Raw genomic sequence first — 16,255 nt, 5'->3', positions numbered from 1 at the left:
AGATGAAAAAGAATGTGAGTGAATGCGGGGGTGGCAGGGACGATGGCTGGTTTGTTTTGATGAATGTTGATGAATGATGAATTTTACTAGCATTTGTTTCAGCAGTGGTTAGATAAAAAGCGCTGATAAACATCTTTTATTAATTGTCCTTTTTCAATTTGGGTGCAGTCTTGCATATCAAGTGCCATAATGTATACATATCAAGAGGTAATCTGTCGTTTTGGCAGAGAATAGCGCAGATTACACCAGCGCACTAGCACCCAACTAGACAGAGAGAATCCATGCTTCTTGGTAAGTACACAAACCACACACTAGGCCATTGTGGGTCGAGGCCATCAATTATGGTTGTGTATTCCCCTCTGCTCTTCAAAAGCTATTTCCATTTTGACATTGGTAGCAAAGTTACTGCCCTTCTGGCATCTGATTACAGGGCAGATTTGAGTTAATCTTTTTTTTTTTTTTTGAAATACAATGGAAATACAGTTTATACACTGCTTGCAAGTGAGTTTGCCAATTGTCCGTGAATCTGCAAAGTTGTTTAGAGTAACATTGTTTACTTTAAATTTGACTTGAATTTAATCCCACTTCTCAGTCGCTCCTCTGTATAGATGAGCCCCTACGCACTGAACCATATTTATTTCCGTAAACACTACGTTGTGAGTTACGTAGTCTCTTTTTCTGCACGTGGATCACTTTGGAGACACATTTGATTCACGCACAGGGCAGACTCAAGTTGCGTATATATCAACGATTACGCAGCAAAATTGGATTTCACCCTAAAAAATCTGAGTTGAAAATTCAGACCTGCAGTCTGAATGTAGCCTTAGTCTTTACTTTTTTTTCATAATTCAGTTAAATTCACACATGTTCCATCTTCTGTAACACCACGTTTAGGATTAACTCCCGACTCCTGTTTTCTGAAGTTGAGCCATGATGTAGCTGAGCAACTGTGATGTAGTTTTCAATCGGCAGCAAGTGGCAACATGGTGATTCCCTGAGATAGACAAAATTGGGTGAATTTTACTGCTTGACTCATATTCCACATACGTGATATTAATGAGAATTCCGTGTTTAGACTAGTGGGGCTGCAACGAACATATTATTGTAAGGAACGTTTTTGGGTTGACTTTCACTATAACAAAAATTGAGGCATTGGCTCTTTGGCACCAAATTTTCTTTTTTTTCACCCTCCTCTTCTCCTTTCGCGGTGACTTTAAGTAGTGAGCTATTTGTATCTGTAAGGGATGCCATGTTTATTCATAAGGGATGGCCACTTGATTAAGGATAGCAAGGAGGGCAACACCCCTGCTTATCATCTCAGTAGTTGTGCACACAAGTGGCAAGTTATGGTGAGTCTTTGCCAAATGTGTATGTACATGTATGGTGCAATTTGTCCAAGTCACTTCATCATTTGTTTTTAAGGGTAATGCCAGATGAATTTGAAATTTTAATAAATTGTTTAGGAATCGGACTTTGTGTTACATTTATAGTTTGAACTCAACTGTCTTCAAGTGAATTATAAACATTTTTAAGTGGTGCATCATTTGCTTGTCATTCTTTAGTTAGAGATATTTTCATTTTTATTTCTCCACAATTTTGTTGTTGCAGAGGACAAGAGCAACATATCCGCTATGAACACATCTACTTACCGGAGCCTAGTAGCCATTCAGAGATGGAGTTTGGAGAGATCAAACGGCCTCGTTTGGAGATGGGGCCAGATTCTCTGATTAGACCCTCATCTCATCGGCCACAGTTGCCTCTTGGAGGACCTGAGGATCTTGTTAAGGTCAGTAGCTTCTGTAAATTAAACAAATTGGACAACTGTCAAATTAACTTGATCACTTTTCAATTGTTTACAATAATCAGTGGCTACAACAAATGCAACAAACACCATATTCCTGTTTGTGTGAAAGTTTTCTAAATGTCTGCGCTTCCACGCTTTTTAGATACACCGTATTTTACGGACCATTAGGCGCACCGTATTATTAGGCGTAATATCAATGAAAGGGTGTTTTGTTTTTAACTCATACATGAGAGCCACTGAGTTAAAAGGTGCGTTTTTTTCTGTGAAGCTTTGTATTTTAAAAAGTGTATTACATTTTACAGTTGTGCCATTAGTGTATTGAATAGATTTAGCACGATTATGCTAGTTTTGGACTGGTCAAGAACAGATGGTAGCACCGCGTGTCTCGCTTGGTTTTGGTCGCCGTGCAACTACATGGGTGTTGCTTCGAACAAAGGAGAGGATCCTCCGACAGATGAAAACCAAGTTTGAACGGCGCTACTCAATCTGTTGACCAGCGGCTGTGTTATTACTTTGGCTAATGCTAAATGCGATCTCGGTTGACAGTTCACTAGCTAAAAACAGGTCAATGCACTTACAATATCCAATGTTTTTTTGCTCTGTCCCATCAAGTATTTAAGCTGGCTGTGTCATTTACCTCAAAACGGTCCAGCCAGAAAAAACTCAGATTGCCTTGCGCCGATTGCACCATTAAGCTATTAAAACGACATTTACCATAATACTGTACTTAGACAAGGAAGCAGGAAGTAGTTCTGGGCGCCTTGAAGCGATTAGATGCATATGAGAATAAAACAGCCAACAAGAAATAAGATAAGATATCCTTTATTCGTCCCACACTGGGGAAATTTACAATGAAATTTAATGAAATTAAATCGTAAAAGTGAAGCGGAAGGAATTTAAATTTATGTTTACCGCTTAGTCCCACAGACTACAGAGTTATACCAAGCTAACATTGGAAACACCCTGCAAATAATAGTTGGCATTAGGCTGGTGGGACACCATTTGCCATCATTCTTAGACCTGGTGTGATGGAAACATATAAACACCTGCTAGTGATTAGTTGCAGAGGAGAATGACAACGCGAACGTAGAAGGAAGGAATTTGAATTAAAGGAGATGAACTGAAAAGCCAACATTCATCCAAACATATAGAGCACCGCATTACAAGGTACATTATTGATTTTTGAGCCTTTTAAATGAAAAATCAAAGGACTCCAGGTGCAACTTATAGTCCAAAGAAATACGGTATTAATGTGTATTTTCCCATCCAGACTTCTGACACATCCACCGCTCATACGCTGTGAATGAGCAAAGAGGCGTGCTACATTGGGAGCACAGGCTTCCAAGAAATCATGGAGCATGTTTTTTATCCTGTCAAATCACCATTGGAATCTCTGAAAGAGATAAGGCACACTAAAAATGTGTGTGGTCAGGATGTGCAGGCTCTCGTTCCAATTAGACTTTTTTGTTATTCTGTCTGAAATAAGTCCCGTTTTAGGTAATATAATCCAAATACTGTGCTTATGATTGAGTGCATGCCACCACTAAAAAAAGATGTATGTCTACCGTACAGTAATGTAGATTAATTGTCCCCAATCCTTTTTGTGCTGCTGAAAATAGATAACTCACCTTTACACCATTACCATGAATGTAATTGTTAATACTAGAGGGAGGCTGGATCCCTTTCAATTAGCCGTTCCAATTTTTTTTCTTTTATCTTCTTTCCAAAAACTCCAAAAGGGTTGTCTTTAAATTAACAGCTACCACTGTTTTTTTCTGTTGTTTTTTTGAGCAAATTCACTCTTCACAGTTGTATGTAAGCATCGTAAACATCCATCCATCCGGTATCTGTTCCGCTTATCCTTACGAGGGTCGAGGGGTGTGCTGGAGCCTATCCCAGCTGTCTTTGGGCAGTCAAGTGTTCCAGTAGCTTGTGCTGATTCTATGTTGTTGTTTTTTTGTATAATATCTAAACTGTACTATAGTATATTCTTAGGCTATAGCCGTGAAACAGTAATTAATAAATAATGGGTGACCTAAATTCCAAAAGGCTAGGGATGAAACTGCAGATCAAAACTGTACTGTAGAACTGCCAATTCTGTGGTATTCCTGACACCAGTTTCAAAGTTACCCAGAGAGTCTGAACTTGAATCACAAGTACCTGTAAAATGCTAAAAATGTTTTCTGTAATATGTAGAGTTGCCAGTAATTACTGTCTGAGCAATGCAGAGTGTTAAGTCATTATATAAGTCCTGTCAAATACAATCACTCCTTGAAGTGCACCAAATGATGGTGGACTAGAGGGGGAAGTGCAGCACAAATAACAGACTTGTGAAGAAAATAAAGGGGGAGCTCTGACACAGTGCACATGAAGACTGGAAAGACAAATAACCACAAAGGGACAGTGATTTACCAACATTTTATGTGAACATCCATTTTGTCATGCATGAAAATAAGCACAGGAGAAAGCAAATGCCATCCATCCTGAAGGTCTCTTTGTACAAAAACACAAATATGATGATGATTATATTTATTTTTACTTCTATGCTTATTCACATTTAACCCTGTTCCTTTTTATAGGATCGTGGAAATGCCATGGGGAAGCTCGAGCCAATCTCCCCCGTGAGCCCTGTACACATGGATCCTGATTTGGATCTGGTGCCAGCCCGTTTTTCCAAGGAAGAACTGATCCAGAACATGGACCGTGTTGACAGGGAGATCACTATGGTGGAACAGCAGATCTGCAAGCTTCGCAAAAAACAGGTTTGCACATGATGTAATGACGTGCCCTAAGTTTCATATGAAACAGTATGCTCGTATCTGATGTTGACCATTCATTCACATGCAGCCTTAAATATTAATCATGATTATTTTGGTAGCAACTGAAATCACAACAATTCAAACTATCATTTTTTGGGGGGTACAAAACAAGAAAATGTGTAGACATTTAAAATCAAACTATTTGAAACACTGTAATTAAAAGTTCCTTTTAAACCAAACAAAATGTATTCATCCATTTATCTACCAGTAATCCCCTTTCCGGTAATTCATCCTCAGGCATGCTGGGGCCTCTCCCAGTCATCTTCGGGCAGTAGGTGGGGGACACCCTGAACTGGTTGCCAGCCAATCGCAGGGCACCCATAGACAATCATTCAGACTCACAATCACCTGTAGGGACAATTTAGTGTGTCCAATGAACCTACTTGTGCATGATTTTGGAATGTGGGAGGAAACCGGGGTACCCGGAGAAAACCCACACAGGCACGGGGAGAACATGCAAACTCTACACAGGAAGGCCGGGGCCAGAATCGAACTCAGGACCTCTGACGTTATGTGCTAATTAGTCACACCTGTGCCGCCCACAAAAGTTCTAAAATTAGTTATTTATAAAACAAAACAAGGTGCAAATGTATCAATTCAAGTATGGAGTTTTGTATAAACAAACATAGATTTTACTTGTGATAAACTTATAAATTGTCATCAAACTGTTGTAATATTTAAATCAACAATTTCATTAGATCTCTTGAGTGAAAATTGGGTGCGCGCTACTTAGTTTTGAGCTGGGAACATGGCAAAGGGCTTCACGAATGAACTCGGAACAACTCAAAATTAGTATCAATCGTCATGTTTTTACAATTATGCCAATTTTAAAATGGTGGAGTGAAATAACAAAAATTGTGTTAGAATTTTTTATTGCATAGCCCTAAGAAAATGCATTTAAAATAAACCTCAAAATGATGAAAGTAAAGTTAAGGACATACAACTACTTTTATTGTTAGGTTGCTTTTTTAATTTTTTTGTCGTATTTTTGTTTTTATGAATGACATTTTTTTATTTATATATTTTAGTTATTTCATAGTTTTCCTTTCCTTCAATAACCTTGGCTTGTCTATCCTGTAGTTTTCTGAGGTGTTGTTTCTGTAGTCAAGCTTTGTTGCTGATTTATTTACAAAATGTCACAGGTTCATGCAGTCTTCCAGACAGCTGCATTCCTTTCTGCTTCTGTCTTCACTTTTTATTTAGGCGAAGAGAAGGTTAAAAATACGTACAGCTATAAATAACATTTATCCCAGGGGAGGAGTTGGATTATGGCAGAGGTTTTGGGACTGCTAAAGCACTCACATCCCTTCCACTCTGTCTTCTTTTTGGCTGTCTGCCATGTTTAGTGGAGAAACAGTATGATCGGCTTAGGCATGCCAACATAATGTACGGTATGAGTGGACTTGGTCCTCTTTTACACCCGCTGCAAAGCACAATGCAACTTGTGTATTTTTGTTTTGCTCAGTCCCCATTTTTGAGCAGCGCATTGTGCCCGTTGTTAGGGTCATGTGTTTTGATTGTATCCTCAGTTGTGGTTAACTTGCTATTTTAAAAGCTTATGACAGTATTCTGGTCTGAAGAGGTGTGGTGTGGACAGGTGGATACTTCTTCCACACAGAAGGACATGGAGTAAACACCCACTTAAAAGAGGTTTCCTTTTTTTGTTCAGTTACCAAGTGTGTGCTATCAGTATATGACATTTGACAAAAAGGCCCGCCCCCCCGCCCCCACAAATATTTTCAACTGTGGAAAGTTACTCCCAGTTCCTCTTTGGTCTCTTTGGTCTTTTGGTTCTCTTGGTGTCTGCATGCATGAAATGTGCTGACAACTTCGACCCTCTCAGATTAGCATCACCATAGGCATGCAGGGCCAAAAAGGCTTGATTTATCCATGCATCTTTGGACATGAGTGTTGACAACGAACACTGTTAGCAAGGTAAAAGAACTTCTTTTGACACAAAAATTTTTTGTCTGAGCACAATAAATCAATCTATCAAATTGGTATGCCGATAATAAATTAGCATGTATAGCCGCAAAGTAGGGGAGCACATAATACATGAGTACAAAGTACAAATTTTGAGATTGGGGGCGGGGAGTGGAAGGGGTATAATATGAGTGTGTGTTATTCACAAGATATTACAGTATTTGATTAACAAGGCCTTGGAGAGTTTATTGCTCACAGTGCTGTGAAGTCAGGTTGTACTGTTTTTGCTCGAGAGTTCTGAATGAAGACTGATGGAAAAGACACTCTCAACAGAATTTTTCGCTCCCTGAAAGATGACAGGCTTGATGTTTTTCTATTGCTGAATTTCTTAAGCGTCATACTCTTTTGTGTGTTTGTTACAGCAACAGCTGGAGGAGGAGGCTGCCAAACCTCACGAGCCTGAGCGGCCTATGTCCCCTCCACCCAGCGAGGCAAAGCACCGCAGCTTGGTGCAGATCATCTATGATGAGAACAGGGTCAGTGGAATAAACACCGTCATTACTTGCCCATGCATGCGGGTGTGCATACACAAACCAATATGGATTGTTATAATGCAATTAGGTCAATAGATGTGAAATTATTCTTTGATAGAAAAATAATCCCTTATTGTGCCATCCAAACAGAACATGGTTGGTAAACACGAGCATGAATAAACAAGCGCGCGCACACACACGCACGCGCGCACGCACGCACGCACGCACGGACACACACACACACACGCACGCACACACACACACACACACACACACACACACGCACGCACGCACGCACACACACGCACGCACGCACGCACGCACGCACGCACGCACGCACGCACGCACGCACGCACACACACGCACACACACGCACACACACACACACACACACACACACACAGTTTGAACCAAACACTTGTTCTGTTCACATTTATTTTATTGTTGTAACATTTTCTTTTTCTCAAGTCATATACGAAACTACATTTCACTGACAGAGGCAGAATGTCTTTATGCACTCCTTACAGTCCAGCACGGCAGTGCCTCCTGGTCTTTCCCATCAATGAACACTTTGCGTTTGTTCAAAGGGGATGTTTTCACATTAGAAGTAGCAAACCATTAATGTATAATTTTATATAATGTATAATGAACTTTTTATTTTACTCACATGAACATCAGTAATGGTTGTGTTTTTCATTATATCTCCATTTAACAATTGTTTCCCCTAAAAAGTAAAATTACAACAAACACGATTTTTTAAACAACACCCCCCCCGCTTTACAGTAAAGTGTTCCCATGTGCTGTCTTCTTAAATTCATTTTAGTGGTCATTGGATATATCGTGAACGCCAGCATGAGTCAGATGGTGATGAAATGAACAATCAGTCTCTCCATCTAAATCAAGAGGCAGTAAGAATATATGAATTCAACCATTCTACTTGATTTAGTTTTAACAAAAGGAGGACAGTTAACATGTCAAAAATGATTTTTTTTGTCAGTGGTAAGTCATTGTATGGCATATTCGTGTGAATCTCTGTGCTCTCAGTCCACCTAGTGGCTGCACCTTCCCTTTAATTTATGCACTTTATACACATGAAAGGTTAATTTTCCCTCAACCTTATTCTAGACGGAAGCCAGTAACTTTTTTTAGCTTCCTGTTTAGAAGATCTTGTTGCTTATAATGCCAATAATAATTTGAAATATCTTATGGAATTAATTTTAGTTTGACTCTACAATGAAGGTAAAAGTGTGGTGTGTAACCTTTGAATTCTACAATATTTTCATCATGTTTTGAGTGAAAGAAATAACTTTGAAAGTCTTTCATAAATGCTATCTGGCCAACCATTACATGACTAACTTTAAAGGAGATATTGACACTGTAGGTTGCTGTTTTTGTCTTTTTCAAGTTATTAAATGTACATGAACATGAATGGAGTTATCAAATTAATAATACACCAAATGTGAACTTTGTACTGCCGCAAAACTGATGCCTTCCTACCCCCTCCAGCCCGCCCTGACAGCACTGGGTAGCTCCTTCAGCCAGAGATTGTTACACCTGCGCTGCAAGGAGAGATGCCGCCGCTCGTTCCTACCGACTGCTGTCAGGCTGCTGAATAAAAAAATAAAATTACGTGAAAGCTGAAAGCACAAACCCGGAAATGGAAAGAAGATTTCTGGCTTTTACACTCAGTATAATAGAGGCTAACATGCAAGCATTTCTTGTTGAAGACTTATTTGCGGTAGTTGTATACTACTCACAAAACATAAACGATATTTGGCTTTCAGGACAAGCCTCAAATGCATTACAAACCTTTGCAGGTGAAGTTAATGTAACATTCTCTGAGCTTTGAATGCACATGTCCAACCGTTTATTTTTTCAGTACTTTTTGCACAAGTTGCTGTTCTCCCACAAGGAGCTTAACAACAAGATCCACAATAGGCGTTTGGTTCTTGAATCAACCAATGAATGTCCCGTTTCAATTAGAGCTGGTGTTTAAACAAGTATCCTCAACATGCTGTTCACATTTTCACATCATGAGACCAAGATGACAAATTTCACTTAAATGTCCTACTTTCATGATATGATATAACTGTAGCATGAACCTTTTACATTTTCCATTAATTTCACCTGAAAGCCAAATGTCTCTCAACATTTTGTTAGTAGTGTTTCTTAATATTGATATCATTCATCTGATGTCTCCATGAGAACAACAAAGCCCTTCTAAAAGCAAGCCACCCCCGCTTGCTGCCTTTGCTTGTTTTTTCTTGCCTGTCAAGAGTTGTGATGGGCTAAGGCAGAGAACTATGGCCCCGCTTGGGCTAAAAGCCCTAATAATAGTCAATGTATCCATCTCTCCATCAATGCATCCCAGTCACCCGGCCGGCTCTACTGGAGTCTAAGCGTTCATGTGAGCGTGCTCACTGTGTTGTCATGGTGATGACTGAGGTGCAGGCAGTCGGCTAATCTAGTACTTCTGGTTCTGTTCTGTTACCAGAAAAAAGCAGAAGAGGCACACAGGATACTGGAGGGACTTGGACCAAGGGTAGAACTGGTGAGTTATATTTGTCATATTCCCGTTTCCATATTATTATCTTCCGGCTTTTTTTTCTTTGTCTTTTGATTTTCATTTTTAAATAAGTGACATAAGAAAATGTCATTGAATTGCATCATTCCTAACAATCAGGGCACAAGCGGTTGAGCAGTTCACGCTTCATTAGGCGAAGAAAATCAAAATCAAATCCATACGAGCTTTTCCGTGACATATTTGAAAAGGAAAAGAATATTGCTTGTTCCTGTTTAGGAAATTGTACTTTTTTTCCCCTAACAGACTGTTACTCTTACATGCTGTATTGTCAGCTGTCAAAACATCTATCTGCATCCATCTTGCACAGATTGTGAATTTGGCTCTCAATGATGAAATGGCATTTGAACTCGGTTACTTTCAATAATTACCGTACTGCTTTGTCCCTTCTTTTTGTTGATTATTAAGTCTCAAATGTGTCTATGACACAGGAACAAATCGATCCTAGTTTATTCTGGTGCTTCCATGTTGCTGCAGAACTGAACACTGTGAAACTGTTCTATTTTCTTTCAGCCACTGTACAATCAGCCTTCTGATACCAAGCAGTACCATGAGAACATCAAAATGTAAGTTAAGACTTGTGCATCTGCCTTTTCATCCCAAAATGATAATAAAATGATAATATATGATTATAAAAATGCACAAATCTGGTATCCATTAATTGAAATGGTGAGTACTTGACCTCTTCTTTTTAACATATTCAAATTTACATTGCGTTAGTCAGGGTGGGAGTGGGACCAATATTTAGCCCCTGAGTTTAATGGCTCAGACCAGCTCACTTTATTTTTGCTCCTGCTTGTGTTATGCATGTGTGTTGAGCAAGATTCTGGGTATGTCTGGATTTAATTTTATGAAACCATGTTGGTCGTTTGCTATGGTCTGACAGTAATGATTGTGATGGAAATTGACTGTAAAAATCCGTTTCTCTATTTTAAGAAAACCTTTGTTTCAAATTTGGATTCAAATCAATTCAATAGTTTATCATTAAAATGCAGAAAAGGAATAAATTATTTGCAGAGTATGAAGAGGTATAAAGATACTATACTTGACTCACTCACGGTCTCTGGCAGCCCAGCGGGAATTTTCATGGTGCTCCAAATGGAACACTCGGGGCCTCCATTCAGCTAAATATGAAGTGCTCTTTCCAAGACAAGATATAAACCAGATTTAGAAATGCTCGTTCCTGCCATCTCATTTATTGTGTGCATAGTCTGTTAATGCTTGTTGAACATGTTCAGACTGAGTCAGTAAATTGCTTTTACAAGATACAAGAAATGGTTGAAAACTGTGCAGGGCTCGACATACGTTTCATACACCGTATATCTCATTTTCCCAAAATAAAATTGATTAAAAGCAAGGAAAATAGCACTTCATGTACAGTAAAGTAACTTTTAGGCTCACAAAAAATCTAAACTCAGTGCTGTATTGTGAAAACAAATCACATTAGTAATATAAAATGTGTTCAATATCCAGGTACTATATCCAATCCATTCTTGATTGGCTTATTCTCAATCAGGATATACTTTTCGTCTTTAAGCCACTCCTCCCAGCTGACGTACCAAATGCCAGAACTCTATTCCTGTCTCCTATTTTGGTTTTCCAAGGTCCACTGGAGCAGGGTTCCAGCGAGACCTATGTGACATGTATTCAGTCACCCAAGCATTTTTAATTCTGGTCTGTCACAATGACATTCCGTTAGTTTAGCAATTAGCATCGCTTCTCTGGCTTTCCCTATGTTAATAATAACTCCTCATACTCATTACTCCTTTTGTGAGAACGATACTTGTTAAAAAATGTATTTTATTCGTAGCCATGGAGGCGATATGATGGAGGCTTGTGACTATCGAGTTAAGATAAGATATCCTTTATTCGTACAATTTAAGAGCGAAACGGCACACGTCTTGCAATCAACAACTTTTGTCCAGACATTCCTGCCTGATTCCATTTAGCTCAAGCTTAGAGTAGAGCGGGAGTGTCGAAACTCGGTCCTCATGGGCCAATGTCCTGCCTGTTTTCCATCCCTTCCTGCTGAAAGACACGTGATTCAAAGGATCATCTGATCATCAAGCTCTGAGGAAGCAAGATAACGAGTCTGATAATTTGAGTCAGGTGTGTTATAGCAGGGAGTGATGGAAAACAGGCAGGAAGTTGGCCCTTGAGAACCGTGTTTGGACACCCCTGGAGTAAAGTAAGGACAAGGACGCTGCAAAAGTCCACAGGTTAAACATATCCGCCACCCATAGCGGAAGAATAAACACCTACCTACCCGTCAACAAAAAAAAAATGGTTGATTGATGGATGTGAGTTGCTTGAAAAATATTTTGGTCAAAAACGGTCGGGCACCCCCGATCTATTCTGTGTTATTCCTGTGAAGTATATTGCCGCATTTTAAGTCCTAATGCAAGCGGTTTGTGTCTGTTCCTGTTCCTAAAAGAATTTGTGATCGTATTTGCTTGTATGTGTTTGTGTTTTGGTTACGGGCTTTAGAATTTTACCAGTTGTATTGCAGATGACATGTTGGGAAATGGAGAGATTGTCCTCTGTGCTTATTTTTTCAGCATATTATATTGTCATCTTGCAGTTGCGATATAAAACTTGTATATCACTAGTAACCCTCTTCGTAGTCCCTATTCCTTGCCTGTAACCCACTGCTCAGTTAAATTGACTAGCGTAGAATAAGATTACATTAATCAGCGGGGAGTGTGACATTACAACTAACAGATTAAGTGTCAGGAATAAAACAGTCTTGCAGCAGAAAGATCCAAACTGAGCGACTGCCTAAAGAGATTACTGTGCCTGACCTTTGTTTGAAGAACTGCAAGACACATTTGATTAATTTGAAAAAATAGATAGATGTTTGTGCATCTCTTTTTGTGTTGTAGGGTAATCCAAATCCTACAAATTTAGTAAGAAATCAAGTGACAATGTGTGTGTGTGTGTGGGGGGGGGGGGCTACTATTGCTATGTTTTGCTTTTAATCCTCTGCATCACCGGTTTCCTAATACCAGTTTTTTTTCATCCTTCTTAGAAACCAGGCGATGAGGAAAAAACTCATCTTATACTTCAAGAGAAGAAATCATGCTCGTAAGCAATGGGTATGTATAGAGAACTCTGTATTTTTTGACCCTGCTGGGACTCAGCCACTGAGGGATGACGAGTGTGAAATTAGGTCAGCAGCTCCTTAGATTGACTGGCCATTTTAGGCTGATGATAGCGCACACAGGGTGATCTTTTTCAGGATACTTTGTGCTCTGCTGGATGATTAGGGTTTTATAAAGAAATATCTATCCAACCATTCGTGTGTGTTTTTTCTTTTCTTTTTTTTTTTGGAGTTTGAAATTCATCTGTTGAATTTCTGTTATTTGGTTTTATGTCTGAGTGAGACAGAGCCAACTTGCATACAGCTTTAAGTAGAAGTAGGGATCAATGGGGAGTGCTCTGTTGTATAGCCAGCTCGAATCTTTGGAGAGTGAGAATAAGATTGAGAGAGATTGTAGAAAGAGATCAACAATTTGGAAATTAGAAAACTCCTCATCAGAGCATCAGTGAAAGGATGTGGGCTTTGGGGCCAGAGGGTTGTGGTTCTTTTTACTCTATCTCTCTCCTTCATTGTCTGTTTGCGTGTGATTTACTTTTATGGGTGTTGTGTGGAACACAAAATATATACAACACATAACAATGTTATACTAGAATCAGTTTAGTATGCAAAAATAAAATGCCTCCCTTTTTGTGTGACAATACAGGAGCAGAAATTCTGCCAGCGTTACGACCAACTGATGGAAGCCTGGGAGAAGAAGGTTGAGCGCATTGAAAACAATCCTCGGCGCCGAGCCAAGGAAAGCAAGGTGCGGGAGTACTATGAGAAACAGTTCCCAGAGATTCGTAAGCAGAGAGAGATGCAGGAACGAATTCAGAGGTGAGCTTCACATATTCAATCCCGGTGACTCCAACTGACTTATTCTCGATGTTGGGTATGTGCAATTATTACTCCAAGAACTCCAATAGTGGAAGATGTTTTGCTTGATTTGAATTTGTAGCCGCGTTGGGCAGCGAGGAGGTGGATTGAGCTCTTCTGCAGCTCGCAGCGAACACGAAGTCTCCGAGATCATTGACGGAATATCAGAGCATGAGGTAATCTTTTCTGTCAAAGATTGTGTCCCTTGAATTACACTATTTTCAGTATGTGATAGTATATTGGTATTGGTATACTGACTCATCAATAGGGGGCACTCGGACGCTGCCCTCTGGCACAGCTGAATCACCTCGAAAGGCACAAAAAAATTAAATACTGAAAATGAAATTTTATAGTAAATATACTACAAAATAGACGCACCACATATCTGTTTTCATCCCATATTGCTCCTACTGGTTCATTCAGAAAACCTTACTCTGCTACCTACTTAACATGAGTGCCTTTCTGCCATTTGTTCTGCAATTTTAGTTTTGTTCACTTACACATCCAATGACTCTGACTCTGCTGCCATTTTCAACATAAAATTTGTCATCGTTTTGTGTAGTTTTTACATTACTGATTTTTTTTTTAACTTTGCGATGCTCCCCAGTTTCAGTTAGATGGACCTTTAATCGCCACCCCTGCAGTGTAGAACAATTTAGAGCATTTTTTTTCTCACTTTTATAGCTACTAGAAAGTCAGAGGTAAATGTGTGTGGAGTTCACATTTGAGGTGGAATGTCTCCAGAAGCTGAAATTGCTGAGGAAACTTAACTTCCTCTCCTGCCTCTGTAGTGCTTTAAAACAGCCGTAATGTTACTCCTGGTTCATGACAACCACAAGTACAGTCTTAGCTCCCTTCCCTTTCAAAAACGGTCTGTCTCATTCCTGAATGTTAAAGTGCGTGTGCGCGTGTGTGTGTGCGTGTGTACGTGCGAACATCAGAACACAGAGAAGCAAATGCGACAGCTGGCAGTTATCCCACCAATGCTGTTTGATGCTGAGCAGCAACGTATCAAGTTCATCAACATGAATGGATTGATGGATGACCCCATGAAGGTGTACAAGGACCGGCAGGTCATGAACATGTGGAGCGAGCAAGAGAAGGACACTTTCAGAGAGAAGTAAGATCAACTCTTCAGTAAAGTTAGGGTGGTAAATGGCGTGCATTTATTTCGCATATTTATGTCAAATTCTTGACAGTTTTGCATTGCCTCTCATTCACACACTCATCAACTGATTGCGGAGATCGGTGTAAACTGCCAGCCATCACATCAGGGGCAAACAAGGTTTTTAGTGTCTTGCGCAACAGTGTCCCCGAGGGCACTCGTGGTCAAACCAATAACTTTCAGTTATGCTAAATGTTAACAAGATTGAACGAGATGATTCAAAATGTTTATCATATTGATGATAAAGGGGTAGGGTAGTTGTACGAAAGGAAGTGAATCTTCCCCTTTTTGTGACAAATGAGGGATGACATTTGAGGCACAACCACACAGGAACACTGACTGAAAGTCCAATAAAAACATGCAATGCATACGTACGTGTATATATATCTATATCTATATCTATATCTATCTATCTATCTATATATATATATATATATCTATATATATATATATATATAGATATATATACGTACGTACGTATGCATTGCATGTTTTTATACAGTATATATATATATATATATATATACACACACACACACACACTGTATGTATATTAATAAATAAAATGTAATGAATAATGTATGAACTTTGTGGTAAAAGCTCCCCACTTGTCAAGAACACATTTTAGGCATTGGAATTTTCTTACTTTAAGCCATGCAATATTGTAATTCATCTAATTAAGAGTCACCTGATTGAGTTGAATACGCGCTGTACTCTATTTCTGAAACAAACCTCTCATTTAGTGGTTTCGTTTTGTGATACTCTTAGAGGTTTCACAGCTTACTCCTTCATGCAAGTGTTATTCAAAATATCTTCAGGTTGTTCATATTTTTTATATTCTGCTTCCACAGATTCATCCAACACCCTAAAAATTTTGGTCTAATTGCATCTTTTCTAGAAAGAAAGGTATGGCTTTTGTGTTTGACTCAGTTGTCCACTCTTCTCTGAAATAAATTTTCCTGGCAAATCACTTTTTTTTCCTTTCAGACGGTGGCAGAATGCGTGCTCTTTTATTATTTGACCAAAAAGAATGAGAACTATAAGAACATAGTGCGGAGAAACTACAGACGGCGAGGAAGAAGCCAGGTATTAATCTAATCATGTCTTTGGATGTCTTTAAATAACACATGCTCTCTCAATGATAATATTACTTTTAGCTGATTACAGTTCCGGAGGCTGTAGCAGTCATGTACTAGGCAAAATGCCAGAACTTCTTCGTGAAACAAGTCAAACAGGAATAAGCTCTGCTCACCTCTCCTCTACTTTCCTTATGAATGTTGCAATCGTCTTGTTTTCTTTTGAAACACAACATTTTAAGATTATGAAACTTGGAACAGAACAGAACTTGTTCATATGTGCTTAATTTGAGGGTGGTACAAAGTGAACCGTTATAACACTGTCACCGGCAAGGCTCTATTGGTTTATCGCAGCTGTCAGTGTGTCTGGTATCAATACATAAATTGGTCAAATTGCCG

The 16,255-nt window shown here is 39.2% G+C and overlaps 1 protein-coding gene across 3 annotated transcripts in view; it reads left to right on the top strand.

Annotated features, from left to right (window-relative positions):
* ncor2 (nuclear receptor corepressor 2) overlaps positions 1 to 16,255 on the top strand; it is a 74,559-nt gene that overhangs the window by 22,161 nt on the left and 36,143 nt on the right. For all 3 annotated transcript variants that reach the window (XM_052067980.1, XM_052067979.1, XM_052067981.1), the window contains exons 4-14: positions 1,609 to 1,786; positions 4,384 to 4,566; positions 6,969 to 7,082; positions 9,574 to 9,630; positions 10,174 to 10,226; positions 12,689 to 12,755; positions 13,404 to 13,576; positions 13,698 to 13,791; positions 14,557 to 14,735; positions 15,632 to 15,686; positions 15,768 to 15,866. In XM_052067980.1, the coding sequence (XP_051923940.1) occupies positions 1,609 to 1,786; positions 4,384 to 4,566; positions 6,969 to 7,082; positions 9,574 to 9,630; positions 10,174 to 10,226; positions 12,689 to 12,755; positions 13,404 to 13,576; positions 13,698 to 13,791; positions 14,557 to 14,735; positions 15,632 to 15,686; positions 15,768 to 15,866 (1,252 nt within the window). The remainder of the gene's footprint in view (positions 1 to 1,608; positions 1,787 to 4,383; positions 4,567 to 6,968; positions 7,083 to 9,573; positions 9,631 to 10,173; positions 10,227 to 12,688; positions 12,756 to 13,403; positions 13,577 to 13,697; positions 13,792 to 14,556; positions 14,736 to 15,631; positions 15,687 to 15,767; positions 15,867 to 16,255) is intronic.

The sequence above is a fragment of the Hippocampus zosterae genome, chromosome 6 (assembly GCF_025434085.1).
Source record: "Hippocampus zosterae strain Florida chromosome 6, ASM2543408v3, whole genome shotgun sequence".
In the NCBI taxonomy this organism is placed as follows: domain Eukaryota; kingdom Metazoa; phylum Chordata; class Actinopteri; order Syngnathiformes; family Syngnathidae; genus Hippocampus; species Hippocampus zosterae.
Note: the sequence above shows the minus strand (reverse complement) of the source record. Positions and strands in the feature narration are given on the sequence as shown.